Source organism: Carcharhinus amblyrhynchos, chromosome 8, assembly GCF_965287045.1.
Source record: "Carcharhinus amblyrhynchos chromosome 8, sCarAmb.v2.hapA, whole genome shotgun sequence".
In the NCBI taxonomy this organism is placed as follows: domain Eukaryota; kingdom Metazoa; phylum Chordata; class Chondrichthyes; order Carcharhiniformes; family Carcharhinidae; genus Carcharhinus; species Carcharhinus amblyrhynchos.
This window is the reverse complement of record NC_137331.1, coordinates 87,639,800-87,662,004: the sequence shown is the minus strand read 5'-3', so window position 1 is coordinate 87,662,004 and position 22,205 is coordinate 87,639,800. Positions and strand designations below refer to the sequence as shown.

Here is a 22,205-nt window from a genome sequence, read left to right as displayed (position 1 = left end):
TCAAAAGCACCAGAATAAGTTAGATTTTTTAAAAACAGAAATTTCTCCTGAGGATAGATTTTAGATATTTTATAACTTTTTTCTCCTCTATACATAAAGCAAAAATTACAGCACAGATTTAAAAACATTGAAACATCCTTTTCTCATCCTTCTCCTGAGCACACATGACAAATCTATGGGAGATCAGAGGCAAAACTTTCCATATGCAATTATAAAATTGCAATCACATTAACCTTCTAATCACACCAGTGTTTCAACAGCAGCATATTACAATCTTCACTACATGAACATCGGTTACACTTGATTGAACTCCTGCAATACAGTTAGTGACTGCAATTCTTAAAAATAAACGTTAAATAAAATTCTTAATTACTCCTGCAACACAAAATGCAAAACTGTAGTGCAGGCTATTAACAGCAGCTGTAAACAAACAACTTGCTTTTATATTTTAATTTAGATTATAGACCAGCATCTGAACAAGAATATAAATGCAATTATAAACACTATAAATATTACTGTTCTATTCCCGTCTTCTGAAACAACTACCTATGTTGTGGAGATAATAAAGCAATTGCATTTAATATCATTTTATATCATAATGCATGAAACATCTTGTAATGTACAGAAATGTGTCTATAAACATGATTTTATTTTCAATTCCATTGAAAATTAGTGACTCAATTAAACTATTTTCCATTTCTTACAAAGCTAAATGTTTAGATCAGCTTATATCCATCATGCTTATTTATATTGGTCATATGAAAGCATTGCAGAGCTATTTCAAATTAAATTAAAACAGTCCAGTGTTCAAGCCATTACATATGACCTGACCATAATATTTACTTGTGTCAAAAATAAATGTATTAAATCACAATTATGATACAATTTCCACAACTTGTGCATCCAAACTTTTGTTGATCCCCCCCCCACACTTGCTATGCTAACAAGTTTAATTTCCTGCATTTTGCTTGTAATGTGTATTTATAACATGGGAATTAAACTGCACCACTGTAACTGTTATATCATCTCTGTACATTCGTGCCAGTTCTTCAGGAAGACTGAGCATCTTAGACAATCGCTCATGGTCAATAGCTCCAAACTCATTTTGACCAACTGCATGCCTTATAAGATGAGTTGCAGAATTCTGATCCTCAAATGCAGATGAAATGCGATCTCTCCTCTCCATTAATAGACCATGCATCTGACCAAGAGTCACTTTGTAACCTCCAACAGAAAGAGGCTGCTGAAGATGGACACCAGTTAGATGCTCCCCAACAATTCTTACAACTTCTTCTCGGTGTAACATTTCCCACAGCCCATCAGTAGCTAGTACAATGAACTTATCCTGAGGCCTTAGTTTATGGTACGTGACTTCAGGTTGAGCTGTTAGATATGGAGGAGTGTGATAATTAGGTGGGAAGAATTTTGTACATTCATTCTCATTTAAAAGCTCTGGGCCAGATTCCAGTACACGTTTCTGCAGATCTATGCTCCACTTAAACTTAACATCTCCAAAAGCTCTAAATGGCATTAGCAAAGAAAGCAGACGGTCTTGTTGAATAACAGATTTTGCTTCCGATTTTGGGTGCTCAGACTTGACCCTTTCTACTTCACTCGCGTTTTGTGCGTTATGATCATTGGACAATGTGAGTGCAGACCAGGTTCCATCCTCCCCCTGAACACCAAGTACAGCTCTGCTGTCTCCAGTATTCGCAATGTGCAAATCTACACCATCTATGTGTGCAACACAGACAGTGGCACCAGAAAATGCCACTCTCAACTGCCAATTATTGAGAAAGGAATTACTGTTCCCCACTTGAGCCTCCAATGAAATGTCATTATCAAGCCTTTTGAATGAATTTGTCAAAGCTTCAACTGTATCAGGAGTCTCCTCAGTGTGGAGGTCAATTAACTCTTGCCAGTAGGTCCTTAAGCTGTCAAAGTACATTTTTGATGCCTCCTTACTGAAGTAGTCAATAGGATGTTTGTGCCACTGTAAAAGTGGCAATACAACACCACCATTTTCCACTGCATTCTCTATTTCCAGTAAGGTTTCCTGATTTAGCAAAGCAACAGCAATATAGTAAAAGAGTCTTTCACTGACTGCCTGCGCACAGGCACATCCTGCATGTCCATCTATTACACTCAGCAGCATGCCTCTCGTCTGCAGACAGGTAGCTGCACACCGTCGATCTTCAATGGGAGAATTAGATGGCAACTGGTTGGAGTCAAAACCTAGAACAGAACTAACATTTTTCCCATCAAATTCAGGTACTTTAAAACTGTACTCATTTGCCTTCAGGATACTGTTAACTTGAGGAGGAGTGAGGTTGTAAAACTGTGCAACTGTGGTCCTGTAGTTCCTTAAATGGAAATGACCAAATAAGTATTCAGGCTTGCTCCATTTGAGCAAGGATCTTGGAAAAGTCTTTCGCACGGATCTGTCTTCTGGCTGTCGATTCTTTAGTGCAGGTAAGTAATTCTGGAAACTGTGATGGTAGCAGGCAGTGGCATATACTCTTCTTAACTCTCCATTTCGAAGTGCTGGAAACACAAGCTGTATTGGCACCAACATTTCACCAGGCTAAATTGTACAGCAAGACAACTTTTCCAACATTTCCTATAAAAATGGGGAATGAAACCAATTATCTCTATTGTACCATGCATAAACTTATTATCAGACTGGGGAAAAAAATGTAAAATACCTATAACATATTTAGATGATGTAGTACATATTTTTTGATGTTGCTCAAGTGCCTTGAATGCAGCAAAACATTGCAGGACATAACGAGAGTGACTTTAGAAAAAAAGATATCAAACTACAGATGATGATATGTGGATGACAGATGACCAAAAACTTGGTCAAAGAGGTAGGTTTTGAGAGCATCTTATTCATGGAAAGCATTGATACCGGAGTTGAGGGGGTTGAGCTATGAGGAGAGGCTGAATAAACTGGGCTTGTACTCGTTAGAGTTTAGAAGAATGAGGGGAGATCTCATTGAGACGTTTAAGATGATGAATGGGATGGGTAGGATAGAGGTGGAGAGACTCTTCCCGCTCAAAAAAGACAGTAGGACTAGGGGGCACAGCCTCAAGATAAAAGGGGGGCGGTTTAGAACGGAGTTGAGGAGGAACTTCTTCACTCAAAGGGTGGTGAATCTCTGGAATTCTCTGCCCGTTGAAGTGGTGGAGGCTGCCTCGCTAAATATTTTTAAGACGCGGGTTGATGGGTTTTTGATAAGAGAGGGGATTAAGGGTTATGGGGAGAAAGCGGGAAAGTGGAACTGAGCAGCGACAGATCAGCCATGATCTTATTGAATGGCGGGGCAGGCTCGAAGGGCTAGATGGCCTACTCCTGCTCCTATTTCTTATGTTCTTATTTCCACGTTCATTGAAAATTTCAAGAACTGCAGGATAATTATGTCAATAATTTCAAATATTCAAATTTGTCAAATATACCTGAGCATTAAATGGATAATTTTAAAGATTATACATCTCAGATGTACAAATATAATTTTGATGATTCATAATATTAAGCAATAGGGTGTCTTTTGTTTTTAAGCCAATAAGGGAAGTCAACTTCATGAACTGCTGGACCCAGGTAATGTAGATACACAAGAGGACACAATTCATACAACTTAAAAACAATTTTAACATTTAAAATTTATTTTAAATTAATTGATAAACAGAAAAGCAAAATACTGCAAATGTTGTAAATCTAAAATGAGAACAGAAAATGCCGGAAATATTCAGCTGGCCTGTCAGTAACTGTGGGGAGTAGAAACAGAGTTAACATTTCAGGATGACTGACCTTTCATCCGATTGAAAAGTCACCCACATGGAAGTTTTGACCCAAATCATTGCTAGCTGTTCAGAAAAACATAGCCCTGGTGTCACAGTGAACCACACATTAATGGAAATAAATAGCTAACAGGAAAGATAAATTTTTTAAAAAATGCTAAAAAAAATTAATGTTGAATAATCACACATATTGGGAGAACGTGAAAAGTTTTGTTTCTTGAGAGCTGATACAGACAAAACATGCCATTCATATAGTACTTAGGGGGAGAAGGAAAGGAAATATGATACAGAAGTGCATTTTGTTGCTCCCACTCACCTGACGAAGGAACAGTCAGTTCCGAAAGCTAGTGGCGTTTGCTACAAATAAACCTATAGGGCTTTAACCTGGTGTTGTGAGGCTTCTTACAATGTATGAGGGGACAGAGATGGATTTCCAAGAAAAATCCTAACCGTGTCACAAATGTTTTCCACTGTGAATAAAATCATATTGGGTAAATATTTAAACTTCAAGGGCATCAATAATCTCTCCCTACGATATAACTGTCTTAATAAATATGATTGCTTAGTTTTAGTTACTCTCTCTCTCCTGCCATGCTGAGTGTTTCCAGCGTTTTCTGCTTTGGTTTTAATGATAGGTTATGATTATATTTTGGCTGCTGTGTTCAGCTGGATTGCAGGGGGGTGCGGGCTGCTCCGCCCCTTTGCTCAATGGATGCTCTGAACATTTGCAAGCCGCTCCAGCGCGCGGACATCGCCGCTTCCGGCACCGTATTCCACATACATCCGACTCGGATCCCGACGGGGCCCAGCCCGCAACCTGACAGCCGGACTGACAAGACCCAACTCTTGACCCATGCCCAGTCTGACAGCCGCACCCAACGCCCGCACAACGTTGGTACTCGGCTCTAATAAGCGCCTCGCCCCCGCTGCTGCTACACTACCAGCATGTAGAGCCACCCACATCCGCCCGGACAGCCAGCCAGCACGCCGATTCGAACTCTCCCGCTGGACGCCCGTTGATGAACCGGTACGAACCTGCCTGTCACAGCCACCACCAGGAGCCGGCCACCTAGCCCTCGCGCTACTGCTTGCGACACCAACAAACCGCCAACAACCGCGCGAGCGCCAGCGCGCTGCCCCAGTCTAACACTGACACCCGCCCCCCCGCGCTGATTGGCTGGCCCGGGGGTGGGTTCCATACATACGTAACCGCCGAGGCAGTAACAAATGGAGAGGGGGCGGTGCTGTCAGCTGTGAGAGCTGTAACCCTGGAGTGGGAGGGAGCTTGAGGATCGAGCAGAGAGAGTGGGCTTGAGAATGTAGTAGAGGGAGTGGGAGAGAGAGTAGGCTTGAGAATTTAGCGGAGGGGCTGGGAGAGAGAGAGCACTTGAGGATCTAGTAGAGAGAGTGGGCTTGAGGATCTCGGAGAGAGATAGTGGGCTTGAGGATTTAGCAGAGGGAGTGGGAGAGAAGGTGGGGAAGATCTAGCAGAGGGAGAGAAGGGGCAGAGGGGATAACTGCGGGAGCTTGCGGGGGTAGCTATATGCAAGAGAAAGCACAAGTACGCAAGGATAGACCGTACGGCCTGTTTCAGCATTCAATACGATCATGACTGAGCTTAAATTTTAAATCCACTTTCCCGCCCATTGCCCACATCCTTTAATTCCATTAGAGACCAAAACTGTGCCTATCTCAGCTTTGCATATAGTCAACGATGGAATATCGTCAGCCCTCTGGGCTAGACAATTCCAACAATTCCAGTACTTTGAGTGAAGAAAGTCTTATCACTGCCCTAAATGGTCAACCTTAACAGCTTGGAGGGGATTGGGAAAGGTAAGGGTGTGGCGCTTGCCTGGCTGTGAAGATGAGATGGGCAGAACTGAGAGGGTGAAGTGGGTGGTGCCTGGCTGTGAGGATGAGATGGGCAGTGCCTGGATGGGAGGGCAGGGTGGGCAGTGCCTGGCTGGAGAGCGAGGTGGGCAGTGCCTGACAGTGACGGTGAGGTGGGCAGTGCCTGGCTGTGATGGTGATGTGGGCAGTGCCCAGCTGTGAGGGTGAGGTAGGCACTGCTGAGCTGAGAGGGTGACATGGATAGTGTCCAGCTATGAGGGCGAGGTGGACAGTGCTAAGCTGTGAAGGTGAGATGGGTGGCGCTAAGGTGGGCAGTGCCAAGTTGTGAAGGTGAGGCAGAGTGATGCTGAGCTATGAGGGTGAGGTGGGAGGTGCTGAGCCACGAGGTGGGTGGAGCTGAGCTGTGAGGGTTGATCATTTAGGATTGTGATGAGACATTTCTTCATTCAAAATATTATGAATCTTTGGAATTCTCAACCCCAGAGGGCTGTGGATGTTCGATCATTGACTATATGTCAGGCTAATTTTTGGTGGTTAATGGAATTAAAGGATATGGGCAAGAAAGTGGAGTTGAAGCCCAAGTCCAACCACGATCGTATTAAATGGTTTGCTTTGTACAACACTCCTCAGGTTAACAGACCTGGTGATCCCAGTCATGCCTCTGTGTCCAGGCACCCCAAGATACCACCTGAACAGCCAGCATTCACCCTCATCCTATTGCCCTTTTGCATCTATGTCTCAGTCATTTTCCACAAAAACTATCCTTTGTCCTTCTTCACATAACTCATTTCCAACACAGCTCTGCTTTCTCTCCTTGCAGAAGAAGAGACCCATGGTTGGATTCAATTTCCTTTTGAAGATTATTATTAAATCTGCTTCTACCACAAATCAGAAAGTGCATTTCAGCTCATACCAACTCCTTGAGTAAAAAAATGTCATGGTTATCTCAGGATGTAACTTATGCTTGAATAATTCCTGTAACAAAATTACATCTATGTTTGATTCCCTGTTTAACAAGGATATAATTTTTTCTTTCAGTATCATCCCTGCATGACCTTGCATTTGATAACCAAATGTTAATAAACATTAATTAGCAAGTTAATTTTATAGCCCCCATAAATAAAACCATTCTGCATGCCAATTAGATTTTCACTCAGCATTAAACAGCACATTGATAAATTAAATATTTTACGCACACAAGGATATCATCTCTCAAAGATGAGATCTCTGAGAAAATTTGCAGAATGCTGAAGTATGAAACCATCTGAGGACTTCAATTCAGGAGTTTTAGTTTACTATAAAAGAGAGGATCATAGGGAATGGAAAGGCCCTGGAAAGGTAATTGATTGTTATGGTAAAGCAGCACTTAGCAAACATTGTAATCAAACTATTATGGTTCGTTCGTCATTATTATTACAAAATCTCAGAGTCTGAACAGTTGATAGAAGTGAACAAGGAAACTTCTACTTTAAATGCTTATGTGTTTTGTCATGTAGGTCTTGATGAATCAGGGTAAATCAAGTGCTGGGTAGTATTAACGTAAGTGATCATGACACATGTGACAGAGCTGTTACATCCAAGGGCCAATTGCCCAGAATGAGAACTGTTGGGCAGAATCTTACCAAAAAATGACAAAGTGTCAGGATCTGACCGAAAACCAGTGTTTCTCTCCAGAAAAACAGGCAGGTTTTCTCTCGAAATCTTATGGCACTTTGTCAAAAGAAAAGGTGACGTGTTTCATGCTATCATGTACAGGGGTGGGGCCTAAACATGCTGGTAAACATAAGAACATAAGAAATAGGAGCAGGAGTAGGCTACATGGCCATGTAGCCCTTCGACCCTGCCCCACCATTCAATAAGATCATGGCTGATCTGAAGTGAATCAGTTCCACTTTCCCACTTTCTCCCCATAACCCTTAATTCCCTTGTCTATCAGAAATCTATCTACCCGCGCCTTAAATATATTCAACGAGGTAGCCTCCACTACTTCAATGGGCAGAGAATTCCAGAGATTCAGCACCCTTTGAATGAAGAAGTTCCTCCTCAACTCTGTTCTAAACTGCCCCCCCCACCTTATTTTGAGGCTGTTCCCTCTAGTTCTGCTATCCTTTCTACGCAGGAAGAATCTCGCTATCTCTACCCTATCTATCCCCTTCATTATCTTGTAAATCTCTATAAGATCCCCCCTCAGCCTTCTAAACTCTAATGAGTACAGACCCAGTCTATTCAACCTCTCTTCATAAGCTAACTCCCTCATCTCCGGTATTAGCCTGGTGAACCTTCTCTGTACTCTCTCCAAGGCCAATATATCCTTTCGCAAATACAGGAGCCAAAACTGCACACAGTACTCCAGTTGCAGCCTCACCAGTGCCCTGTACAGTTGCAGCAAGACTTCCCTGCTTGTATATTCTATCCCCCTCGCTATAAAGGCCAACATTCCATTCACCTTCTTGATCATCTGCTGCACCTGCAGACTGGGTTTTTGTGATTCGTGCACAAGGATCCGCAGATCCCTCTGCACTGTAGCATGCTGCAGCTTTTCACCCTTTAAATAATAATCCCTCCTACTATTATTTCTACCAAAGTGGATAACCTCACATTTGCTAATGTTATACTCAATCTGCCAGGTCCTCGCCCACTCACTCAGCCTATCCAGATCTCTCTGCAGACTTTCTGCGCCTTCCACGCAATTTGCTTTTCTTTCTCGCATCTTTGTGTCATCAGCAAATTTTGTTGCCCTACACTCAGCCTCCTCCTCCAGATCGTCTATGTAAATGGTAAACAGTTGAGACCCCAGCACCAATCTCTGCGGCACTCCTCTAGTCACCAACTGCCAACCAGAAAAGCACCCATTGATTCCAACTCTCTGTTTCCTGTTAGATAACCAATCCTCAATCCACGCTAACACCTTACCCCCAACTCCATGCACCCTAACCTAAAGCCCAGCTGTATTCAGATTGTGATGCCCTCTCTGATCAGACAAAGAAATAACTCCACCCCCACCTCATCATAGAAGACTCAGAGTCTTCCTCCCTCTACAATCATCATCGGGTCGGCTAGGCCCTACAATCGACGCTAGCATTCCCCCCTCCCCCAACCCCACCATTGCCAGGGCATTGCCTGGCTATATCCCTCTTCCACAGAGGCTACACCTTTGCACCTCTGGGGACCCCCACTACAGGTTCACATCTGAGTGAACCTGTTCAACAAAATATGGCTAGGGGGAAAATATGGCACAGATGGTGGGGGTGGTTTAATGACATTCAATTACATTGAAATATATTTAAATGAGGTTCTCACTCTTTGTGGGCATGGACCTCTCCACGTCACTGCTGAGGGATGGGGAAAATTCTGGAATTCAATCTCTTCAAAGAGAATTGTGTTTCCTGATTCTCTCTGGATTTTCAGCCCATATCATCACTCTCTCTGATGGCGAACATGGGCAGAAAGTTACCCCCATTGTCCTCTGAAAATATAAAGTTTTGTTAAAAAGTAATTTGGCTGCCAAAGCACTGACTTTTATGGGGACACTGGATATAGAATTCTATTTATCAAATATTCTCCGTGAGATACTCTACAATTTATGTGGTTGGTACTGAATGTGTTACAGACAGGAGAGATTGGCAAACTGAACTTCTTTCCTCTCACCAACTGACTGTAAGCAGAAGATGTTTTGAATTATTTTCAAATTATGCTGTGGTGATTTTCCCCAAACACTCAGATTGTGCGATTCAATACACTAATAACTTACGTAAACTCATGTTACGTTTTAAATCAGACTAGTTTATTCACGTTCAAAATCCAAGGGAGTAGTGTTCACAGTGTCCCACTCTACCACACACAGCAAGGGGGTGATATAAAAGAGAAAGTTTTACAACTATGGATAAATTGTATATAAGAACTACGGAAATGATTATTAGTTCACATGATTATCAGAATCCACAGTCAAAGTCCTTTGAGGAGTTCTTTTGCATAGGAACTTGAGTTCAGTGGGCTAAAGCATGTCTTCTGCAGCTGTATATGGCTTTGGTGAGTTCTCTTTAGAAATGTAGGAAATAGGAGCAAGAGCAGGCCATTCAGTGCTTTGAACCTGCTGTGCCATTCAGTATAATTATACCTCAAACTCTACGCCATGCTCCCACACTCTCCCCACACCCATTGACATGCTTAGATTCTAGAAATCTATCTATTTCCTTCTTAAATATGTACACTGATTTGGTCGCAGAGCCTACTGTGGTAGAAAATTCTACAGATGCACCAACCAGCCTCTGAGTGAAGAAGTTTCTCCTCATCTCAGTCCTGAAAAGCTTACCCTCATATCCTGAGATTGTGATCCTTTGTTCTCAACACATCAGCCAGAGGAAACAACATCCCTTCATCCAGTCTGTCCAGCCCTGCCAGAAGTTTATACCTGTCGATGAGATCTCCTCTGGTTGTTTGAAATTCCAATGAATGCAGACGCAGTTGATCCAACTCTTCTGAGACAACAATCCTGCCATCCCAGAAATCAGTCTAGTAAAGCTTTGCTGCACTCCCTCTATGGCAAGAATATCCTTTCTTAGATAAGAAGACCAAAACTGCATGCAAAACCTCAGGTGTGGTCTCACCAAAGCCATATACAGCTGCAGAAGACGTGCTTGCTCTGTACTCAGGTCCCCTTGCAATGAAGACCAACTTACCATTTGCCTACCTATCTGCTTGCTGTACTTGTATGCTTGCTTTCAGTGACTGGTATACTTTGTATGTCAACATTTCCCAATCTATCACCATCGAAGTAATATTGTGCCTTTCTGTTTCTCTGCCCAAAGTAAATAACTTCACATTTATTCATGTTGTACAGAATCTGCCATATATTTGGCCACTCACTCAACTTCTCTAAACCATCTTGAAGCATCTTAACATCCTCCTCATGACTCACATTCTCACCAAGTTTCGTGTTGTCAAATATTACATTTGCTTTCCTAATCTAAATCATTGTTGTATACTGTGAATAGCTGGGGCACAAGCACCAATTGTGAAGCCCACTAGTCATTGCCTGCCACTTTGAAAAATACCCATTTATTTTCACTGTTCTTTTCCTGTTAGCTAAAGAATTTGCAAACCATGCAAATATATTATTCCCAATCCCATGTACTTTAATTTTGCATACTAACCTCTTATGTGACACTGTATCAAAATCTTTCTGAAAATCTAAATACACCACATCTACTGGCTCATTCTTATCTATTTTACTAGTTATTTCCACAAAGAACTGTAGTAAGTTTCAACCATGATATCCCTTTCATAAATCCATGTTGACTTTGTTTAATCCTGCTGATGTTTTCTAATTGGCGCTGATGCCGCAAGATGAAGTTGAGTAAGTTTTGCAGGTGAAAGTTAGAAATCTTCTTGTACAGATGAGCTTTGAGAATTAGGCTATTGTTCAGCTTGGATCTCTGCTTCTTGGTGGTTCACAGGTTGGATTTCAACAGCAGAATGAGGATTCCTCAGTTATCAAAGGAATATAGAAATTGCAAAATGGTCATTAGAGTCATGTGACTTTTCTCAACAATGATTTCAAAAGGGATGTTTACCCAATGTCTGAAACTGGCTTTGATTTCAGAACTGATAATGTCCCAGCCATTAGATTTTGAGCCATATTGAGGATCTCATGTCAGAAAATGTTTGTCCGGGCAGATCCTCTGACTCTACTAAAGGGGTAAGCTTTTGAAAATGTAAATAACGTCCATTGTTTCCTCAGTGGTCACCTTTTAAATGGACTTGAACAGTCCCAGGTGTGAGATGAATCTGTTAACAGTTCTGCTTCGATGTATGAACTCCCTGGTGATTATAATGTCCTTACAATTGGGTGTGAAATTCCATGATGCTGAGGGGATTCTTTTGTTCTTGTAACTCCTGTTTATTATGTGATTATAGCAGACATCTGTTTTGATTCAACAGAAAGTCCATATTAAAAATGGCAAAAAGAATAATATTTTAATACATAGAACCGTAGAAACTAAAAGCAGAAGTAGGCCATTCAGCCCTTTGAACCTGCGCTGCCTCATTTTGATCATGGCTGATCATCAAATTCAATATCCTGATCCCCCTCCCCTACTCCCCCATATCCCTTGATCCCTTTAGCCCCAAAAGCTATATCCAATTTCTTCTTGAAATCAGACACCTTTTTGGCCTCAACTACTTTCTGTGGTAGTGTATTCCATATATTCACCACCCTCTGGGCGAAGAAATTTCTCCTCAGCTCAGTTCTAAAAGATTTACCCCTTATCCTCCAACTCTGATCCCTAGTCCTGGACTCCCCCACCATTAGCAACATTCTTTCTGAATCTATCCTGCCTAACCCTATTAGAATTTTGTAAGTTTCTGAGATCCCCTCTTACTCTTCTAAACTCCCCTGAATGTAACCCTAACCAACTTAGTCTCTCCTCATATGGCAGTACTGCCATCCCATGAATCAGCTTGGTAAACCTCTGCTGAACTCCCTCTATGTAGCAAGGACATCCTTCCTCAGATAAGGACACCAAAACTGCACACAACAATCCAGGTGTGGCCTCACCAACGCCCTAGAAAAATTGCAGCAAAACATCCCTATTCCTATACTCAAATCCTCTCACCAAGAAAGCCAACATACCATTTGCCTTCTTTACTGCCTGCTGTAACTGTGTGCTTATTTTCAGTGACTGATGCACGAAGACACCAAGGTCTCACTGAGTATCCATCTCTCTCAATTTACACCTATTCAAATAATAATCTGTCTGATAATCTACATCCCAGAGTACTTAAGGAAGTGGCTCTAGAAATAGTGAATGCATCTTCCAGGATTCTATAGACTCTGGAACAGTCCGTGCAGATTGGAGGGTAGTGAATGTCACTCCAATATTCAGAAAGGGAGGTAGAAAGAAAATAGGGAATTATAGTAAGTTTAACATCGGTAGTGAGGAAAATTCTCAAATCTATTACCAAGGACTTTATAGCAGAACATTTAGAAAGCAGTGGCAGGATCAGACAGAGTCAGCATTGATTTATGAAGGAGAAATCATGCTTGACAAATCTGTTGGCATTCTTCGAAGATGTAACTAGCAGAGTTGACAAGGGGGAATCAGTAGATGTGGTATATTTGGACTTTTAGAAAGCATTTAACAAAGTCCCGCACAAGAAATTATCGTGCAAGATTAAAGCGCATGGGGTTGGAGCAAGTGTATTGAGATTGGTAGAAAACTGGTTGGCAGAGAGAAAACAAAGAGTAGGAATTAATGTGTGCTTTTCAAATTGGCCGATGGGGTGCCACAGGAATCACAATATACATTAATGATTTGGATGAGGGAACAAAATGTAACATCTCAAAATTTGCAGATAATCCCAAGTTGGGTGGGAGGGTGAACTGTGACAAGGATGCAGAAATCTTTCAGAATGATCTGAACAAGTTGGGTTAGTGGGCTAATCAATGGTAGATGCAGTATAATTAAGTGTTACGTTATTCATTTTGAAAGCAAAAACAAGAAGGCAGATTACTACCTAAATGGCTGTAATTTGGGAGAGGGGAGTGTACAGTGGGATCTGGGTGTCCTTGTGCACCAGTCACTAAAAGTAAGCATGCAGGTACAGCAGGAGGTAAAGAAGGCAAATGGCAGGTTGGCCTCCATTGTGAGTAGTTTTGAGCACAGGAGCAGGGATGTGTTGTTGCAGCTATACAGGGCTTTGGCGAAGCCACACCTAGAGTATTGTGTGCAGTTTTGGTCTCCTTTTCTGAGGAAGGATGTTCTTGCTCTCAGAGTGCAGCAAAGGTTTACGAGGCTGATTCCAGGGATGGCAGGACTGATGTATGAGGAGAGATTGACTAGTTGGGATTATTTTCACTGGAGTTCAGATGAACGTGGGGGTGATCTCATAAAGACTTATAAAATTCTAACTGGTCTAGACAGGATATGCAGGGAGGATGTTACTGATGGTGGTCCAGAGCCAGGGGTCACAGTCTGAGGATTCAGGGTAAACAATTTAGGACGGAGGTAAGGAGACATTTCTTCACCCAAAGAGTGGTGAGCCTGTAGAATTCATTACTGCAGGAAGTAGTTGATATCAAAACATTGAATGCATTCAGGAGTTGTGGGATATGGCACTTGGGGCAAATGGGATCAAAGATTATGGGCAAAAAGCAGGATTAGGCTATTGAGTTGGATGACCAGCTGTGATCTTAATGAATGGAGGACCAAGCTCTAAGGGCCAAATGGCCTTCTCCTGCTCCTATCTTGTATGTTTCTAATTTTCTTCTTATTATTGCTACCAAAGTGAATAACCTCACATTTATCCATGTTATACTGCATTTGCCCAAACATTCAGCCCATTCAAATCACACTGAAACACCTCTGCATCCTTCTCACAGCTCAGTCTCCCAACCAACCTTGTATCATCTCCAAATTTGAAATAATACATTTAGTTCCCTCTTCCAAATCATTAATATATAATGTGAATGGTTTGGATCCTAGCACAGTTCCCTGCGGAATCCTACTTGTCATTGACTGCCAATCAGAAAAAGATCCATTTATGTCAACTCTTTGCTTCCTATCTGCTTACCACTTTCTAACCATCTCAAGTCACAACCTGCAATCCTATGTGCTTTAACTTTACATGATAGTCTGCTGTGTGAGACTTTGTCAAAAGCCTTCTGAATGTCTAAATAAACCATATCCACTAGTTCCCCTCGTTCATCTCTTTTGCCTCTTTTATCTCAAGTTTGTCTGATTATACCACTGTCTTCCAAATGCTAAGTTATGAAATCCTTGGTAATGGATTTTAGTAACATCCCCAGTACCGACGTTAGGCTCATTGGTCTATTGTTTCCTGTTTTCTCTCTACCTCCCTTTTTAAATAGTGTGTTTACGTTAGCTACCCTCCAATCGGTAGGAATCAGTTAAGAGTCCAAAGAATTTTGGAAAATAATCACCAATGGATCTACTATTTCCAGGACCACTTCCTTAAGTACTCTGGGATGAAGATTATTGGGACTTTGAGAATTATCCAGCTTTAATCCCATCAATTTCCCCAAAACCATTTCTCTGTTAATGTTGATTTCATTCATCTCCTCATTAAAACTTGTTTCTCTCTGAATTTCTGGTACATTATTCATGTCTTCCTTTGTGAAAACTGAAGTAAAGTACAAATTTAATTCCTCGGCCATTTCTCTATTCCCTGTTATGAATTCTCCTGTTTCTGACCATAAGGGGCCTATATTCATTTTTGCCAATCTTTTCCTGTTTACCTACCTATAGAAACTTTTACAGTCAGTTTTTAATGTTTCCCGCTTTCATACTCTGTTTTTCCCTTCTTAACCAATCCCTTGATCCTCCTTTGCTGAATTTTAATCTGCTCTCAATCCTCAGGTCTATTGCTTTTTTTTTGCCAATTTGTATGCTTCTTCCTTGAATCTAATACTATCTCTAATTTCCCTTGTAAGCCTTGATTTGGGGGTGATCTTACCAGAATTTGGCAAAGTGTCAGGGTTTGATTGAAAACTGTCATGTTTCTCAGAGAATCAAGCCAGTTTTCTCTCTAGATCTTCTGAATTTCTGTCAGAAAAAAAGGTGGATGTGTTCCACACTTTCATGTAGAGGGGCAGGAACGAAGCATGCAGGCAAAGTCTGGTTGCACTGAGATTGGGGTGCCCTTTTTAATATGTGCCCTGATCAGAGGACAAAAATATACCCTCCCATGATGATCAGAGCTAGCATTCCCCCTGCCCCTGCGATCAGAGCAGGCATCCCCCTGCGAACAAAACTGGCAGCCCCCCCTTCCCTCTGTGATCAGAGTCCACATCCCTGCGTTCCCCGCTTCCCCCTCCCCCCCCCAAATTCCTGCAAACAGAGCCAGCATTCCTCCCCCCATTACAGGCATGAACCTGATTATGTCATCAGCAAGGGGAGGCAAAAATAAGTAATCACAATCTTGCCAATGAGTTCCGCAATTTCCAGGATTCGCCTGAACCTGAAGCCTCGCCACCATTCCCGCAGATGGTGAAAGTGAGCTCAAGATCCTACCCAACGTGTTGGATTTTTTAACTTATTGACAGAACTTATTTTTGTGGAATCATGTATGCTCCATAACAGATAAAAATGAGTAAAGGTATGAACTGACCTTGCTGTCTTAAAACATTACTGGATCTAAATCCCTAAAGTTAAATAAGTGAATGCAAATCATCATCTGTTGGATTGCATTAGGGACTAGATCAGAAACTCAAAGGTATATTTTGAAGGTAGCCTAGATCCTAACATTTTTTATTTGGCATTATGTCGAGCATCAGTCTTTGCTCCAAGTATGATTCGATTGACCCACTAGGAAGCTTTTATTAAAACAAACTTTATTTAAGAAGATAATTAGAATATGACAAAAAATTATTGTAATTCTTACCAATTAAAATATTTAAACAAGACAAAGTATAATTCTTAAAAGCTATTCATCTGTATTGTTCCAATTTAAGCAATATCCTCAAAGACATAAATCCCTCTAAGAATCAGCAAAAAGCCAATATGCTTTTGTGAGTGCTACATTTCTAAACTTTTAAACCCTCTGGACAGATACAGAAACACACCTGTCTTTTGACTCCCATACAGCAGTTGTCAGAGACAGATCTACCTTTGAACAGCAGATTCTCAGAAAAAGAGATATATTTCCTGACAGATTCCAGTCTTCAAATTCATATAGAGAAATAGAGGTACTGCCTTCTAATAATTCCAAGCAGCATTTGATTGATTTCTCTGTGTGAGCCTAGCTGTACCCAGTCACGTGGTTTTTCTGTCAATTAACCTATTCAAGTTCTATTCTGCAATACTCCTGGGAAAAACACTAAAATAACAGAATAGCATTAGCCCAGATTAAAACAAACATTGTAGCAATTAAGATCAATTATGCTGTTGTAGTAGCAACAGAGGCTGCAGTGTATAGACAAAATGGCACCAATAATAAAATAAACTGCCAGAACAGATCCTGTGCAAGAAACATAGCCTAAATATATTTCTTGAGGCACTGTATCATCACAATTGCTGTTTTAAAAAGTTGTTAGGGGGTCTCTGAATAGTGTTACCTCACAATGCAATACTTTATACACAATATGGAGGTCTTTGGTTTAAATTATTTTGAAATTTTAGTTACTTATAAACCCTAATCTTTATTGATAGAGAATTATTTTTAATTATATATTGGTGGTGGATATTAACTGGGGATTCACTTGTATCCCTATAAATAACATTAGGCTCAAACATTACTTTGTTCAGAGGTGCATGTTTATAATGCACTTGTCTATAAATAAATGCTTATAAAAATGTGCAAAGAATTGTTTGATTCTATTTTTCATCACCTGACTTTCTGTATTAGAACACAAGGCACAATGTTGATACCTCCTTTGTTGCAGAAAACAGGATTCCTGGAGGCAGATCTTTATATTATGCAATAGTATTAAGTGGGCAATGAGACAGTTGGTAGCCCATTTTATATTTCTCTATTTTTCATTCGCATAGATCATACCTCCTAGCAGACAAAATAGTTTTGACTTCCTGACAAGGTTTAGAGGGAAATAAAGCTAATTCTTGAATTTCTGACCATTTTCAGACAAATTAGCCCTAATTTGACCTGTGGTTAGCTCATGTCATGAATGACCTGGTAATGCTTGAAGCTGATCCTTGCCACAAAGAAAAGCTCTAATTCCGGCAAACTATTACGAACACAAATATTCACTCGTCAAGGAAAATTATTTCAAGTTATTACCAAAATGTTAAAAATTCCAGAATTATATCATAGCTCTTAATTTATATTATTTTCTGAGAAGGAAAAATTAACAGCCTCAAAATACATTTCCTTTTTAGTGGAAAACAACCACATATTAAAATAAAGGATTTTAAGCAGAGTTAATAAGCTCCATAGCATAGCATGCAAAAAACAATACTTTTCACTGTATTCCAATACATGTAACAATAATAAATAAAATCAAATCAAAAAAGGACGCTGTTACCTTTAGAGTGCAATGCTTTAATAGTGCATCTATATAAAGAACATTTGATAAAGGGCCAGCACTAAAATACTCTAATGTTATCTGAGCCTTCTGTTTAGAAAGACAGCAACATGTGCACTACAGTGCATAGTTTTTACAGTAGGTCTATTATTGCATGTAATATATTGTGATTCACTTGAAAATATTGATATATAAAATTGCTTATACAAAAAAGCTAATTGACATTGCTAATTACTAAGTGAAGGTTAAAGCAATTCTATTATTGCCAGGAATGTTCCACAATTATATAACATGACACAGCACTTCTTAACTTCTCCACAAGTTAAATTTATTGTCGATTCAAGGTATTATAGAATCATTGAATCATTGAGGTTTATAGCATGGAAACAGGCCCTTCTGCCCGACTTGACCGTGCCACCCAGTTTTTACCACAAAGTGAGTCCCAATTGCCCACATTGGGCCCATATCCGTCTTTACCCATCTTACCCATTTAACTGTCTAAATGTTTTTTTAAAAGACAAAATTGTACCCACTTCTACTACTGCCTCTGGCAGCGTGTTCCAGACACTCACCACCGTTGGAATGAAATAATTGTCCCCCTGGACCTTTTGTTTCTCTCCCCTTTTACCTGTAACCTATGCCTTCTAGTTTTAGACCCCTCTACCTTTGGGAAAATATGTTGACTATCTACATTATTTATGTCCCTCATTATTTTATAGACCTCTAAAGGATTACCCCTAAGCCTCCTACACTCCAGGAAAATAATCCCAGTCTATCCAGCCTCTCTTTATAACTCAAGCTTGTTGGAAAATGGTATCTTGGAGCACCTTAAGTGAGGGGAGAAAATAATGGCAAGAAAGATAAGCAATTCCTCATGTACTCCTTACCATCTGAACCCAAGGAGACTGCTACGATCAGTTCAGATGGTACAATTTAACCAAGATTCTATTTCACACATGCAAAGCAAAATGTCAATTAGACAATCCATTCAAAGTTCAATAAGATCGGGTGGGAGCTCTGACTAAACAGCACTAAGGCATTCAGGTTATCTGATTCCCCAGTAATATATTAACTCTAGGTAGTACAATAAACTTAAGGGTAAATCTTTTTTAAAAAAGCCAAGCTGCTAGCCACTCCAGATAAGCATACATTTGAGGTGGATGGGTTCATGTAATGTAGCTGCTGAAGGATATATTTAGTGCAAGATCTGGAAATGGATCTGTCTCCCTCAGTTACTGATGGACAAAAATAACTGCGAAGAACATAGACATATTCATCACACTGCAATTCATATTTTTGGCCAAATGCAGGAGTGACTTATTGGTGATTGTATTAAACTACACAATTGTTGTGCCTTCATGACTTCCCTAATCAATAGAAACAGCTGAAAGAGGGGATTGGAAGGGGAACTGTCCTGCTGATGGGAATTCTAATCATACAAAAGCATAAATCTCGGTGAGACAGCTGTGTTATAGTTTAAATCAATGGGATATGCTTTCATTTGCATCATTTATAATTGTGGCAATGGGAGCGTTTGGCTTATTGCCCATGATCCCTTTAGCAAAGCAGGTTAGTAATTTAAATATGTTTATTGGTCAATTTTAATCATATTTCAACTTGCATTCAAATCTAACAGCAGATCCTGCTTCCTAAAACTCTGCATTGAAATTTAAGCAGGAAAGCAATTGGTCAAATTAAGAGTCAGGCAAATACAGCAATAAATATCAGGTTTCACAACTGCTTTCCTGCGTACCACTGGAAAAGTGCTTGTTCATTGTGTATGTGGTGAGAGATTAGTACCTGCACTTTACAGATATTGAGATTCAAATGAAGGTAGGTGCTACCTTGGATTGGAGCTCTAACAAAGAACAACATGACTATTGTCAGCTGTCACAGCCTGAGGAAACACCTGCGGGTGGAGAAGGGATGAGCATAGGGGTCAAGATTTTAGATTACACTAGCCACATAACAGAGCTGTGGCAGAGACTCAGTTTCTTTCCCTTCTTTGAAGAGCAGTATTTTCGGTGACTGAGATTGTTGAATCAAGTGGCAGGGCACAACTGCACCTCAAAGAAGACCTTTAATTGCTGACTTGGTGGCCATGCATTATCAGTGGGTATGAAAGTGATGACTTCCCTCAAACGTTTACACTTGATCCTTTCAGAATACTACTAAAGACATATCCAGGATCAGTTATCAGAATGTAAATGGATCAGACTGAAACACTCACTGATGGATTGCTAGGGCTGGTAATTATGCCAACTTCACCTGTGTTGATACCAGTTTGGTATTCATTACTGGTTGGCTTTCACCATAGATCACTGACAACATGTGACATTTCATGCATCGAATTGGGGATGCTGGCATTGGACGGAGATGGGCACAATAAGAAGTCTCTCAACACCAGGATAAAGTCCAACAGTTTATTTGGAATCAAGAGCTTTTGGAATGCTGCTCCTTCATCAGGAGTTCACCTACATTCACATCATGGATCCACAGTTCAACAAGGAGTATTGATAAACTACAAAGGGTTCCACTCTATTAATGTGCACAATGATGCTAGCTATAAGAAAAGGTTTATACAGGTGTGTACCAAATTCCTGGAAATCTGCCATAATGTTTTCATCCTGCAGCAGTCCAAGATCCCAAACTTGTTTGGACTTGCAAGCAGGTTTATATCCACGGGAAGCCCACCCAGTTAACCTCAAGAAAATTACAATGAATGCCATATGACAATCTGATGAGTCATTAAGCAAGCCACCAACATGCTGAAGATGTGATTTAAATGAGTGAAGAAATCATGGGATCTTTTGGTTCACCCCAGCCAAGGTAATTAGAACGATCATGGTGAACTTGGAACAACATTGCACACAGCTGGAGGAACAAGGTTCAGAGTACTGAGCTCTAGATAATTCCAGGAGGAGCCATTTTGATGAAAGGCTAAAAACCTGAAACATTGTGTGAAATCTTACCAAAAAATGGCAGTCTTGGTTCTGGCGCAAAAAATGGAGTAATTCCTGTCGATGGTACCAGTGTGATTTTGGTGGACAGTGCTATAGTGCCAGTTGGGCAGTGCCAGGATGCCACGTAGGCAGCATGGGTAGCCCTGCCCCTGACCACCCAGAGAACTCCAATGGCCTCTGACTTCCCCAGTGAGGCCATCTGGTCCTGTTGGTGGGGATCATATATGATTCTCAGCCATCAAGACGGTAAAGTGAGCCCAAGCATTAATGGCTTGCAAATATTTTAATCAGCTTTGTGCCTTTTCTTGGCAAAGCAGTGCTAGTTCAATCGGGTACAATGATAAAAAAAGTGTGAACCTGATTTTCCACCTCCCACCTGATCTTACCACCTCACCTCACCGAAAGGTGGGGGGAATGAGATTGTAAGATTGCACTCAATGGCACATTGTTAAATCCAGGAGATTAACTCGTTATGGGAAAGATTCATCCTAGCAAGTTAGCAACTCTACCTTTGTCATACATCTGAGAAAGCCTTGAAATGTATAACTGTTAGCCTATCACATAATGCCACCCAGAGGCACAATACCACTTAACGTTTTCACTATATAACTGCTAGTCTATGATTGGTCATGAATATCATCCAAGTGGTGTTGAATGCAAAAAGAGGCAACTGGATTGTTGGTATCAAGGACACAAATACTTTGAGGATGGGGGACGGGGCAAATGGATGATGTAGGGGATTGAAGAGGGATAGGAGATGGGCGTGTGAATGGGCACCTGACAGATGGAAGATATGGGGAAGAAAAGACAACCTTTTGGGCAATTGGCCAGTTATATATTAAAAATGTAATTTAGGTTATACCTATGGGTGGCATAACGTGACAGACTAACCGTTATACATGCCAAGGCTTTCTTGGATGAGAGAAGGGCAGAGAAGACAAAGGGTGTTTCTGGATTGTAATTTAGCTTCCAATCTCCAAGTGGATCACATACCAGAAACTGCTGTAAACAACTTCACTGAAAGTGCATCAAATTGGATATGCCCAGGCTCTATGGATACTATAAAAATGCAATTCTGATATTAAAATTACCCTTGGTTTGAAATATAACCTGAATAACGCATATATGTTGATGTTCAAAGTTTTATGCTGCTTTAGGAATTGTCTGATTCCAACACAAAAATCAAAATATTTAAATACTTCATTGTAGCATAGCCAGAAATGCCAAAATATGATCTGTGGAATTATGGCTATTCTGATCAAATAATTTCATGCTGTATATTGCACAAACTCACGAATGGGCCTGAGGCCTCTGGTTTGGTTCTAAGCTCCTGCTCCCTGGACAGCTGCAGTCCTCAGTTTTGGGCATGTGCTGTCTCTTCAGTTAGTCAATCGCAATTCCCAGAAAGGCCAACCCCACAGACTTCTGCTGTTTCTCATGCAACAACTGCTGTGTTATTTATAGCTATGTCTGCTGTTACTTCTGGCATGTTCTCCTGCATTCTTCATTGAATCAGGATTGATGCGTTGCCTTGATGGTAATGGTAGAGGGAAGGATATGTCGGGCCATGAGTTTACAGATCGTGATTGTAT

At 40.8% G+C, this 22,205-nt stretch overlaps 1 protein-coding gene across 3 annotated transcripts; it reads right to left on the bottom strand.

Moving 5' to 3' along the window:
- Positions 1–920: 920 nt before the first annotated feature.
- pdp1 (pyruvate dehydrogenase phosphatase catalytic subunit 1) lies at positions 921–21,939 on the bottom strand. 3 transcript variants are annotated; one of them, XM_080194412.1, is made up of 2 exons: positions 21,908–21,939; positions 921–2,620 (listed from the first exon to the last, which is right to left on the bottom strand). In XM_080194412.1, the coding sequence occupies exon 2, from the start codon at positions 2,573–2,575 to the stop codon at positions 950–952; it is 1,626 nt and encodes a 541-aa protein (XP_080050538.1). In that variant the 5' UTR covers positions 2,576–2,620; positions 21,908–21,939; the 3' UTR covers positions 921–949. The 3 variants fall into 3 exon arrangements, with proteins under 3 accessions (XP_080050538.1, XP_080050536.1, XP_080050537.1); XM_080194410.1 differs by lacking the exon at positions 21,908–21,939 and adding an exon at positions 4,837–4,935; XM_080194411.1 differs by lacking the exon at positions 21,908–21,939 and adding an exon at positions 4,118–4,685.
- Positions 21,940–22,205: the final 266 nt, after the last annotated feature.